The sequence below is a fragment of the Gossypium hirsutum genome, chromosome A02 (genome assembly GCF_007990345.1).
Source record: "Gossypium hirsutum isolate 1008001.06 chromosome A02, Gossypium_hirsutum_v2.1, whole genome shotgun sequence".
Lineage (NCBI taxonomy): Eukaryota > Viridiplantae > Streptophyta > Magnoliopsida > Malvales > Malvaceae > Gossypium > Gossypium hirsutum.
This window is the reverse complement of record NC_053425.1, coordinates 12,063,634-12,076,050: the sequence shown is the minus strand read 5'-3', so window position 1 is coordinate 12,076,050 and position 12,417 is coordinate 12,063,634. Positions and strand designations below refer to the sequence as shown.

At 31.7% G+C, this 12,417-nt stretch overlaps 1 protein-coding gene and 2 long non-coding RNA genes across 3 annotated transcripts; 2 read left to right on the top strand and 1 right to left on the bottom strand.

Moving 5' to 3' along the window:
- The first annotated feature begins 6,697 nt into the window (after nucleotides 1-6,697).
- LOC121216011 (uncharacterized) lies at nucleotides 6,698-7,456 on the top strand. Its single transcript, XR_005911979.1, has 2 exons — nucleotides 6,698-6,917; nucleotides 7,002-7,456. It is a non-coding gene; the product is annotated as an uncharacterized lncRNA (long non-coding RNA).
- A 945-nt stretch (nucleotides 7,457-8,401) lies between these two features.
- On the top strand, nucleotides 8,402-9,244 carry LOC107952022 (uncharacterized). Its single transcript, XR_001698712.2, has 3 exons — nucleotides 8,402-8,641; nucleotides 8,738-8,791; nucleotides 8,961-9,244. It is a non-coding gene; the product is annotated as an uncharacterized lncRNA (long non-coding RNA).
- Nucleotides 9,245-9,836: 592 nt separating this feature from the next.
- LOC107952021 (bidirectional sugar transporter SWEET1) lies at nucleotides 9,837-11,960 on the bottom strand. The gene is made up of 6 exons (XM_016887258.2): nucleotides 11,673-11,960; nucleotides 11,539-11,575; nucleotides 10,932-11,027; nucleotides 10,477-10,756; nucleotides 10,284-10,403; nucleotides 9,837-10,194 (listed from the first exon to the last, which is right to left on the bottom strand). Exons 1-6 carry the CDS (start codon nucleotides 11,704-11,706, stop codon nucleotides 10,003-10,005), a joined length of 759 nt encoding a protein of 252 aa, XP_016742747.1. The 5' UTR covers nucleotides 11,707-11,960; the 3' UTR covers nucleotides 9,837-10,002.
- Nucleotides 11,961-12,417: the final 457 nt, after the last annotated feature.

Genomic DNA, 12,417 nt, shown 5'->3' with positions numbered 1-12,417 from the left:
TTGCTGACAATTAACCATATCCTAACCGTCAAATTTTCATGATACGTTATCAACCAATATGACATTTCATAACCAATCATTTTTACAACAACTTACCAACTACTTGTTTTAACATAATTAAGCCATGAAAACTATTTGCCTCATAATGAGTTTCATGTTTAACACATAATTTATATCATTTACTAGGAAAAAGTAAGCTTATCAAAGGGTACTTACCTTTGGTTGCTCTAATACACATAGTCAAACCTCCATAAACTTGATTCTATCTTTTAATTAGCTTGAAAACCCTATTTCCCAACATTCCTCATTTTCCATACATAAAAAATATATCAAAATATCAATATTAAATCTTCCCAAACTTTCTCATAATCATTAAACTCAAATATCAAGAATGAAGAAGTAGGAAACACTATTACTAACATTTATGGAGCTTTCTCTCTCAAAAACCATATGAACCCTAAGCTTTAATGGTGAAAATGATGGAAGAAATGAGCTTGAAATCAAGTTTTTTCTTTGATTTTATCAAGAAGGTTTTGATCTGATCCAGAGAAAAGTGTGAAATTTTTGAAAAGGGAAACATCTTCCTCTCTTTCAATGGTGGAAAAAATGAAGGGAAAAGAAGATGATCATTTTCTTTTCACCTTTTCCCCTTTTTATCATATTTTAAAAAAGATACCAAGTCAAAGGTCACAACAACAAAAAAAATCTCAACACATGATCTGTAATCCTTCTCTTCAATATAATCACATCAAATGGTCCATATTAATTCCAATTAAAAATATATTATCTAAATAATGTTTCCATCATTTAATCCTTGAGAAATGACCAATATGCCATTAGATGGAAAAATTGTCATTTTACCCCTTTTGTCTCTAATACAATTTTTTCATAACAATTAGCTATTAATTAACGCAAATTATTTAATTCTCTTTTCATTCTTAATAAACATCCTTAGGTACTGAAAATTATACATTTACCCTTTTCTTGGCTAAAGTAGTAAATTTGTAATTTGGTCCTGTACTATCAAATCTTTCCAATTTGGTCCTAAAAGTGATTTTCATTAAACTAACATATAATCCAACTTATTCTTACCCCAATTAGTCACTAATATCTCCCAATTCCCACTTTGGTTAAATTTTAGCTTTAGTCCTCAAACTTTTCAATATTTACGATTTAATCTTTTTTGTTACGAGATGCCATATCCATTGTCAGAATAACTTCCAACAAAATACAATAAATATATCAATAAAATAAACAATTATGACTTAAACACATTCATAATACGGTTCATAGCTAAATCTGAACCTTAATCAAGCTTAGGAAAGCTCTTTTGTTGACTCGAGCATGAATTAGGACCGAATTATAAAGTTTTGAAAATGTAGGGCCGACATTGTGATGCCGCCAAATAGTTTATCGTGTTACGACGTTCGACCACTCAATGTCAGGATGTCACAAACTGTTGACAAACATTACAACAAGGAAAGTTTCTCGTCTTGACGTGGACTTTGTTTTTGGTACATTTTAGGTCATTTGGTACTTATTTCATGCCAAGCCAAACCATTAGCACAATTGATGCATAATGCACACTTATATCCTACATAAAACCAATGCGAAGGATATAGCAAACATATATTTTACCATCTCATAGTCATCAAACTAGAATGCACCAATTAGACATTTAAGCATGTAATTTAAACCTATGAATTCATAATCATTCAAACATACATCTCTACTCATTCCAAACATATGCTTCCATTTTAATCCATAATATTAACCATATTGTATCAAAACATACTCAAAATATCAATTGGATGATAGATTAACATTACCACCTCAAACCAATATGCCACAATTGACACCATTTCACAACAAACCATACCAATTATGTTAACATGACTATAAGTTATTCATTACTATCAAATTCTTATACCATTACATGCTAATTGTACACTATGAGTGTCATACCTTACCTATTCGCCATCACATTTCCATTCAAATACTTAACTTATCCATCAACCTCCAAACATGCCAAAACATGAATTTTTACATATATGCACATAACTTTACAATATTAAGTATTAAATTAAGTTCAACCCAAAATACCATTTACAAGAAACACATAGACAGACACCTATGTACATGCCACAATACCAAGTTACAAATGAGTAAAAGTCTACCAAGTTGATAGGTGGATAGTGTGAGCTTCAGTTGATCCGATCGACGAGTTCTGTAAACTAAAAAACTACAAAGAAAAGAAATAGCAACAGAGTAAGCATTTTGAAAGTTTAGTAAGTTCATAAATATAAAATGGTTAATGTACCTTGAATTACAGTTAATACAACAAACTAATTTACATTACAACATTTGCCTGACATAATAATGCACAATATTAGGTGAGTTTAACATGTAACAAAGTTATATCGTATTGCAAATTTCAACTGTCGCAATCATAATCAATATTCCTTATATACAATCAACGAGTCAATATCATTTTACCAAGTCCGTCAGATATTTATTCATCAATATGAAAAAATCATATATCTTCGTGTTAATTCCACTATTTACCATTTATCATTTAACCCCAAGAACTTTAGTAAATAAATTCGGATACACAGATAATTACACCATACCAAAAAACACAGTAGTGAAAACAAAAGGCACCAAAGTGCAAACAAAGGCATCAAAGTGCAAACCTGTGCAAGCGCGTAACTAACCTTTTTGGCATGTCAATCGTATCTTAATAGTTTACTAAGTTGACACGGGCATTAATATTGAATTGTAACATTTATGTTACTATAGTATCATCATGTACATACCGTCTGTTGTAACATATCTCATATCCTTTTAGTACTTCATACAAGTTTATAAATCGCAGTTATAGTACTTTACAAATTAGTCCATATATCACATTTCGTATTAAATTGTATAGATTTCAAAGTATAATTAAACATTCATACATACATAATTCAATTAAATAAAAACTTAAGTATAATTGTACCATATAAACTTACCAGACAAAATCAACAATTAAGGAGACATCGAGGACTAGTCCGCTAATTTATCTTTTTTGTGATTATCTATGAGTTAGTCCAAATCTCGATCTATTCAATTATTTAATTCAAATAATTAATTCCAAACGTTTTATGGTAGTCTATATATGCATGTATCAATTCATTTTAATTTTTGAAAGCTCCCTAGAATATTACATTTTATTCAATTTAGTCCCTAAAATCGAAATTGTCATCACTTTCAAATTGGAGCTTCGATTTCAAAACCGATCTCAATTTCACCCTTGTACAACCCTCTATTATCTATAATTATAAAAATTTATCATCAATTTCATAATTTACACACTTTAGTCCCTAAATAAAAAACTAGCAATTAAACTTTACAAACTAGTCCTTTTTCATTTCTAAGCTTAAAATCTAACAATTTAACATAAAAAACTTCAAAAAAAATCAACTATGGAAACTTTTTAAAGCTTTAACAGTTTTACAAATTGGTACCCGAGTTAGCTAAATCAAGCTCACGGGATCTCAAAAACATAAAATTAACGAAAATGGGTTTCGAAATCTTTACCATGCAATGGACAAACTCTCTTGAAGTTAAAACAATGGCTTCTCCCTTTTTTCTTATGGTGGTTAGGTTGAAGAAGAAAAGATGGTGACCATATTTTCTTTTCTTTCCATTTTTATTTGTTTAATATTATTATAAATTATACTTTATGTTATTTTAATTGAACTTATTACACATTATGCACATAAAAATATACACCAATCATCTACAGCCTCTATTATCTATAATTACAAAAATTCATCATCAATTTTAAAATTTACGTACCTTAGTCCCTGTATAAAAAAATTAGCAATTAAACTTTACAAATTAGTCCTTCTTCATTCATAAGCTTAAAATCTAACAATTTAACATCAAGAACTTCAAGAAATCAACTATGGAAAATTTTTAAAACTTTAGCAGTTTTAAAAATTGGTACCCAAGTTAGCTAAATCAAGTTCTCGGGGTCTCAAAAACATTAAATTTACAAAAACGAATTTTAAAATCTTTACCATCTAATGGCAGACTCTCTTAAAGTTAAAACAATGGCTTCTCCCCTTTTTCTTTTGGTGGTTCGGTTGGAGAAGAAAAGATGGTCACCACCTTTTCTTCTCTTTACATTTTTATTTGTTTAATATTATTATAAATTATACTTTATGTTAATTTAATTGAACTTATTACACTTTATGCACATAAAAATATACACCAACTGTCCACTAACTTTCTAAATGGTCAAATTATCATTTCAAACCTTGATTTTAACCATTTAGTCCTTTTAACAAATAAAAATCAATAACGATTAAGTTTTACCACTTTTACAATTTAGTCCTAGTACCTTAATTAGTCACTAATTTCGCAAAATTATCTATCCAAAATTCAATTCACTTACACAAAAACTCTGTAAATATTTTTAATAAATATTTACGGGCTCGATTTATTAAAACAATGTCTCGATAACTCATTTTCCAACACCACTAACTTTAGGGTCGTTACACTTGTACCTTAATTAAATATCAAATTAATAAAATTCGTAAATCAAAATTCAATAATATACAAAAATAGACTTGTAAATATTATTAATCAAAAATAGGGTTTTGAAACTACGTTTCTGACATCACTAAAAAACAGGTTGTTACAATGATCAACCCCTCAAAATCTATTGTCAAAAGCTTATAAGGTAGTATTTATAGTCTACTAACATTTCACCTAACATTGAAAATTATGCCCTTAAATAAAAAGTGACTTAAGCTTGTTTGGACATAAAATTGTCATTGAAGTTTTTCACCCGTCAGACATTAGTGTTGCGACACTCAAGCTTTGGTGTCGCAACATCCTCGACAGTAGGCACAATCTTGACTTATAGGTTCTCGAATTTGTGACATCCATTGAATGGTGTTGCAACATCCTCGATAATAGCCATGGCTTTTTCACTTCAACGACCTTCAATAATATCGCGACCTTAGAAGCTTGGTGTCGTGACACAACACCTTTAGTGTCGCAACATTCTTGGCAGACTGCTCCAAGTTGATTTCTCGTTGAAGTGTTGCACCTTTGAGGTGATGAAGGCTTAATGTCGTGACATCTTGGCATTAGTGTTGCGATACCCACATCAAATGCAATTTTTCTCAAGATTTGGCTGTTGTTGTCTCCCTACATAAGCTCAAATCAATCGTTAGATTCTCAATGTCATAGTTTTGCTAATTTAAGTCTCAAAAGAGATAAAATATAAGAAAAACTATCATTAATACTAAAATTTAAGAATCGATAAAAATCATTTAAAAGATTCGTAAGCTACTTGAAAATAAGCTAATTAAGCACTCAAGAGAGTCCAATTTGACATATCAATTTACGACAGTCAAAAAGAGTCAGCAAACCTACTTTCCAATAAAGCTAAGTTAAAAAGCCTTGCATATTGAAAGCCCAAGCACCCCCAGCCCTTTCAGGTTTCTCATTGAATCTTAAGCTAACATGGCCAATGCTCGATCTTTACTTTTTCCATCCCACGAAAACCTACACATAAGTGGGAAGCAAACTTAAGAATGGACTATCAAACACTTCCTTCTCCCTATATGACAATATCCTTTAATCTCAACTTTGTATTCTTTTATGCAATCTATGTACTAAGTGCTTAAAAGCATTAGTTTTATTCTTTCCTACCATAAGCAATAAACCCATATTAGTTGGAACCTCCCTCGTTGAGACACCTAAAATAGTCGCAATAGAATCTTTCAGTCCTATCAGAGTGTTAGGACTAAAGTACATCAAAGACTTATCAATGATTTTGCATTTAGTTTTAGTTACACGAAATTTGAATCTAAGTTCTTGTTTTTTGCAAGTATTAATTAACTATAATTGTCTTTACAACATATATGAGTTATGCATCTCTTTTTCATTATTATTGTTGTAGTTTGGCTGACTCTACCTAAAGACGAAGTCGAGGGCAGATAGGGGCCTAGCCCTTTTGACTCAAATGAAAAGTTTTTCTCGATAGTCTCTCTCAAGTATTAATAATTCAATTTAAGCTCTTTGATCATTTCAATAAATAGAAAATAATATTTTTTAGCCCCTCTAAAAATGTAACTACATAATCTAAGCCCTTATAAAATAAAATTTTTAAATTTGGTCTGCTCAAGATTTTAGAATTTTATCTCAATTTCCCTAAACATGTTTAAACTTTGTCCCTAACTCTGCCGCGAGAAGTTTGAGAAATGTTGTTCTCAAGTTTGATATATTCTCAAGGTGTCTACACTCCATTGTAGCCTTGAGATTTTAAGTCCATCGACTCTGCTGAAAGGTCATGTTCCTGAAAGGACATCATGGAGTGGTGTGCCTGGTAGTGCTAGAACAGGTGAAATCATAAAAAAGAATTGAAGAATTTGTGCATGGCAAGTTTCGAACCCTTAATCTATAACAGATAGGCCATCAAGTGATTTGTATCTCACTCTCCTCGAGTAGAGTTGAGTGATGAATGGTATATATTTTCTAAGAAGAAATTCGATAAAAGTAGCTTAGCAAGGAAGAGGAAAAAAACATACGGTTACACCTTTGAGGAAGGAGACAAAAGAAATGGGATCAATAGTGTTGAAAAAGTTGAAGTTTATAGTGGCAGAGATACCCTGCTGAATTCATCAGTAGCCACGTTTTCTTCTAGTTAACCATCTCACCTCAACAATTGTACATTTAGCCAAACCCAAACTCCAAAAATTTCAAGCTTCATCTTCTATTTTACCTTGTTGCCTGTCTGCCCATCTTCTTAAGCTTAGCCAATGGAAAATCAACCTCCTGTGAAGGATTTTGGAAAGCTGCCACTTATAGAAGAGCCTGAACCTAAGACACTTTCCAAGGATCAATACAAACAAGCTCAGGTCTGCATTATTTTATACATACATACATCCATATATATATATTATGTGACTGCATTTCTCTTTTATATTTTATATAATGTACAGGCGGCGGCCCTAGCAGCGGCGGCAGCTGCGGTGGAAATGCGTTCAATCATTTTTAAAATGAAACTTGAGAGGGAATGTATTTGAGAGAGACATATGATATACAAATGAATTTAGTTTTAAAATAGAAGCACATATTGTTATTGAATTGGTTATGTTCTATAATTGTTGTCTATTTAGAGCAAGGCAAAGGGGGAAGCAAGCACTTCAGCCACCAAATCTGATGAAGCAGCAGCTGGAACTCAACCCAAAGTGCCGTTCCCATGGCCAGCTTAGTTCTTCTATTATAATTTTGCTTTATGATATCACTTCACCAGTGAAGCTAGCTTTGCCTTAAATATTTCAACTTTCACTACCATGTTGTTTGTGCCTTTGTATTTGTTATGATATATGCATATGGGCGTAATGGAAGAGCTAAGCATATGGACATTATGATGAATTAATATTTTGAAAGAAAATGTTTGTGATGAATGTTTATTAGTGAATTTTTCTTTTCCATTTTTAAATGTTATTATAAAGTTTTTTTTTTAACACCATCGATTGATACATACAATAATTTTACGATTTAAAATGTTTTACACGTTGGTATGATAACAAAAATTAACGAACATTTTGTCGAGTATATTAACGAATTCTTTTTTATCGTACTTATTTTGTCGAATATATTAAATATAAAATTTTGTCGCATATAAAAAAAAAATTTAATTTGTTGCATATACTATATATGTCGAAATAAAACCTAAAATATTCTTACAATATGTTGGGATAATTAGATTTTTGTTCCTTATTAATCTTAATTATACGTAATTACCCTCACTGAGATTCACACACAGTTCTTTAATTATGCTCATTTAGAATGTATAATTTTGTATGCTTAAGTATAGGGTTCAGATATCCCAATTGCCATTTATTTTGGTATGTAAATATTTATAATTGTGGCAAAACTTGAACTTAATGCTTCTTTCAATTTCACATACATATTTGTGTGACTATAAAGGTAAAATTTATTTAACAATAATTCAAATTTGGCAGTGCTCTAGCCATGTATGTATTTCATGAGCTAAAGTTGTCGCCATTCAAAGATTTTTTGGCCTTATTTGAAAAGAAAAAGGTAGCTAGAGAAACCGACCACCTAAATAAAGGTTCTAATACGTTTTAAAAGAGAAAATAAACAACTGGACCAATGCTTGGATTGAAATTTAAAATTATTTCTTCAATTGATTCATGTATAACTTGTGTTTTTATTCTCGAACTCCGTATAATAAAAAAGAAAAAAAGAAAGGTGCCAAATGTTGAAACCAGTCGCTGATGGTTGCCACGACGTCGATTGCATGGTGACTTTGGCTGGATCCTTTCTCTGTCTCTTTGTTTCTTTTGTCTCCTCTGAAACTGTTGTTTTAAAAGAGCAAAAAAATTACTAAACAAAACACAATTAATTCCTTAGCGAAAACAAGTTTTCTGTTGTTATTGTCTTTTTGTTTTTTGGTTCATAGAGCTTGAAGTAGAGAGCTAGCTGGTGGGGTGATCCATTGTGTGAAAGGAGAAGAATGGAAAGGCAACCCTCTCCGAGTCTTGAAAGGGCATCATCGTTTGAGATGGATGAACCTCTCACTTTAACCAAGAAGCAATACCAAGCTGCATTGGTGTTCTATCCATTTATCTATCTATCTGTTTATATATATGTACAGCTAGCATTTACTCAATCTTTTCTAAGCCTAAAATTTACATTTCCTTTTCAGGCTGCGGTGATCAAAGCCTCCGCCAAAGAAAAAGGAAAAGCTCCCGCGCCACCAGTAAGTAATCCCGGAAACTACAATATATAGCTTTTCTTAGGTACCACCAACACCTTGAGCTACACTTGAAAAGTTTCAAACCCGAAACATAACAAATGTAGTTGGAAAGATTCAATTTATACATAGATTTTGTTTGGAATTGATGATAATGAATGAGTTGAGTTTTCAGGTTGGTGAAAAGCTGGCGAAGAAAATTGCAGGGAAAGTAGGTGGCAAAGGATGCGTTAAATTCAACCTGTAATTTTCTATCTTAATTGTGTCATCCGATATCCCTATGTATTGCTTTTTATTTTCATGTTGGTTTTGTTGTATGGTACGTGTGGCAGCATGGGAAATATTACTAATAATTACTATAATTAATGTTATAGTAATTAATTAGTATTCTATGACCTTATTAATGTTGTGCTCTTGGCTTTTCGGTTAAATAAACAAATAATCAACAACCTTTTCATCTTCTGGATATTTATATTTGTTGATTTTAACAAATTTTAATTTATAATTTTTTATCAACCTAAATCTTTTAGGACATATCAAGACTCCATTGTTTTTTTTTTGGTAATAGAAATAAAAATTTATTTTCACTAATTTAGTATCTAATTTTTTATTTTTTATTTTTCAATAAAAACATGAGTGAAATAATATATGGATTCAAACATATATATTATATTCGGACCATATGCCTTCAATTTTATAATAAACTCAAAAATGGAAGTTTTTCCCCCAAAAAAGCAGGCAGCAGTTGCGCCAAATTTAATAAAATAAAAATTTTGAATTTTGGTGAACTCTGGAGACAAAAAATTATGGTATACCATATTATATAAAAATGTAAAGCTTAATTTGTTTATATCAAATATGATTTCAACACATACGCATTTTCCTAAATGTCCAAAGTGATGTTGAAATTAGACCAAGATTCTTCCCTGTGGCTGGACCATGACAATTATTACATGGACCTGAATCGTCCAACCATTTATCAGAGAATCCGAAGGTCGTTTTCAACAAAGAAATTAAAACACTTTTTTAGCCCAAAATTAAAACTTTTACATCAACAAGACTTCACGACCCCATTCTCATATATTTCTTGGCATATTCAAATTGATTTTGCATTTCATTACAAGGAATTGTCAATTTTTGACATCCTTAACTTGTGTTTTTTTGCAATTCATTACAAGAAATTAAGATGCAGGAAACTGAAATTTGAAACAAAAGATTTAAACTTGTTCATCTTGAGGGACTTTGCCATTGGGGTGCTGCTTGTCTTGGTGGGGTTTCTTCTCACCTATCTCAATGCTTGTTCCATTACCACTTGGCTTCTTAATTTCCTGAGACCCCTTGTTGTTGCGGTAGATGAAGTAAAGGATGAGTTGCATGGTCCCTAGCCCACACCCAAACCCATTGGGGACCTAGGAAAAAAACAACACCACAATGGCAGGCCTCTCAATTTTGATGCACAAACAATATATGAGATTTAAGAACTTGGCATATATCTTACAGCAACAAAAGCATCACGACCAAGGAGACCATAGATAAACCATGAAGTACCACAGAGGAACACAAATAGTGACAAGAAAAATGGCATGAACTCAACACTCTTGCTCTTGATCACCAGCCTCTGTAATGATAGGGATGGAATTAGCACAAATAAAGAAAAAGGGTTTCCTCTTTTTTGTAAGGTTGAGGCTTACCATGATTGAAAGTGGAGAAGCATACATAATGATGGAGAAAATGGTGGCAGCAAGGCCACAAAAGAGCTTTCTGCCATTTCCATGGAGGGCAAAGAGGGAGATGAGTGCCACAGCCGTGAAAACAGTGAGAACAAAAGTGAAAAGCCCAAATATTTTAGCCTTCTCTTTCTTTGGGGCATAGATGATGAAGATCAATACATAAATGGACTCAACTGCTGCACCAGTCCCATTGATTGTTGATACCAAGATGTTGTTTTTAGATACAAAGGGAAGGCCATACCTATAGGAAAATTTGTCACAAACCACAAATAAAGATTTGCCATAAATGAATGATAAGGCTGCGTTTTAACTTTTTCTAGATAATTATAACAAACTTAAAGAAGATTTGTTCTTCACACTTTTGGAGTTCCAAAAAGGAATTTGACATCATCTAAAAGAATTATATAAAAACTCACCAGGCAGAGAGGAGACAGTTGAGCAAGGTCATGACATAGGGAATTCCAGAGAATTGCTCCGTGGACTTACTTCTAATGATCCTCTTAAATGTAATCCTTCAAAATTTAAACATGATTTAACAAAATAATTAGTTTTAAATCAATCTTTGAATGGTAATTGAAATTTTCTCTCTTTTTTTTTTTAAATACCCAAAATGTGTAGAGAAGAGAAAAATTTTAAGTAAACAAGTATTACCTATAACCATTTTGAAGACTAGAAAATGGAGGAATATTATATTTTTAAAAAGAAAAAAAAACCAACATGAATTTCTACATTAAGAAAAACAAATGGTTTCACCTTTCTTTGTTTGGGGGGGGGGGATAATATATTTGTTGATTCAACTTGGTTTCCAAAAACCAGAAACTGGCAAAAAATTAGCCTTTGTTTGGATGTGTTTCCAATAACCAAAAAACTGGCTAAGAAAAGAAAATACTTGTTGTTCTTCCACTGATGAAGAATAACCGTTTTAAAGTTCTCACATTTAAAACCAAAACTCATAAAAGAAAAGATTAGTCTGTGTTTTTGTTCCCCGAGAAAATAATTTAACAGTTGCTTTGTTATACATACGTCGGCGACAAGAAGAGGAACAAAGCAGTGGCATTTCCTGTACCCAAAAAAAAAACACCACAGAGAAAACCATAAATTTTAAATAAATAAAAAAACAGTAAACAAAGTTGATGAAAAGAAACAGAAGAACCCACCAAAAACACCAAACACGAAATGCAAAACCTCCATTGTTGAAACCTTAACCAAAACCCAAATATTCAGAGTGAAGATGGTAAGTATAAGAAGAAAGGGGATGGAGAAGGAAGGCAAGGCGGTTTATATAGAAAATAAGGGGAAGAAGGGAGAAGAGAGAAAACTGTTGAAAACTAACTGGAGAACGGTAAAAATGAAAATATATGTTGTGGTGTTTGATCTTATCCAAAGGACCCCCCCCCAGTAAGGAGAAGCGTCCATTTCTGCTTGCTTCTTATACTCGAGAAACCATGGTAAAATTGATATCACTCTGGAACCTGGATATAGGCGGTTTTGTTGACAGTGATATTGGACGGATTCGAAGACGTAAACTTTCAATTTATTCACATTACCCCCTTTAACTTGTTTTGGTATTACAGATAATATGAAAATTTAACAAGTCCATGTGATTTGAATAGTGACATCATAATAGTGATTTAATCAAATGTTATGCAATATTTATACTTGAATGAAATGGGGATTTGGAAGAAGGAAGAATAAATTATGCAAAGGGAGAAAAAAGGACAAATAAATGAAGAGGAAAGTTAGGAGAGGATGACTAGAAATGAAGTTTCGTGAAGAACAACCCATAGCTCAAACAAATACAGTTTCCAAGGTTTGTTGTTTTAAGGAATCAATTAATTTCCCTTATTTCTTTCATTTGGATAATGTTACGCTCATAAAAGTAGGTGAGACTGAAGTTTTATT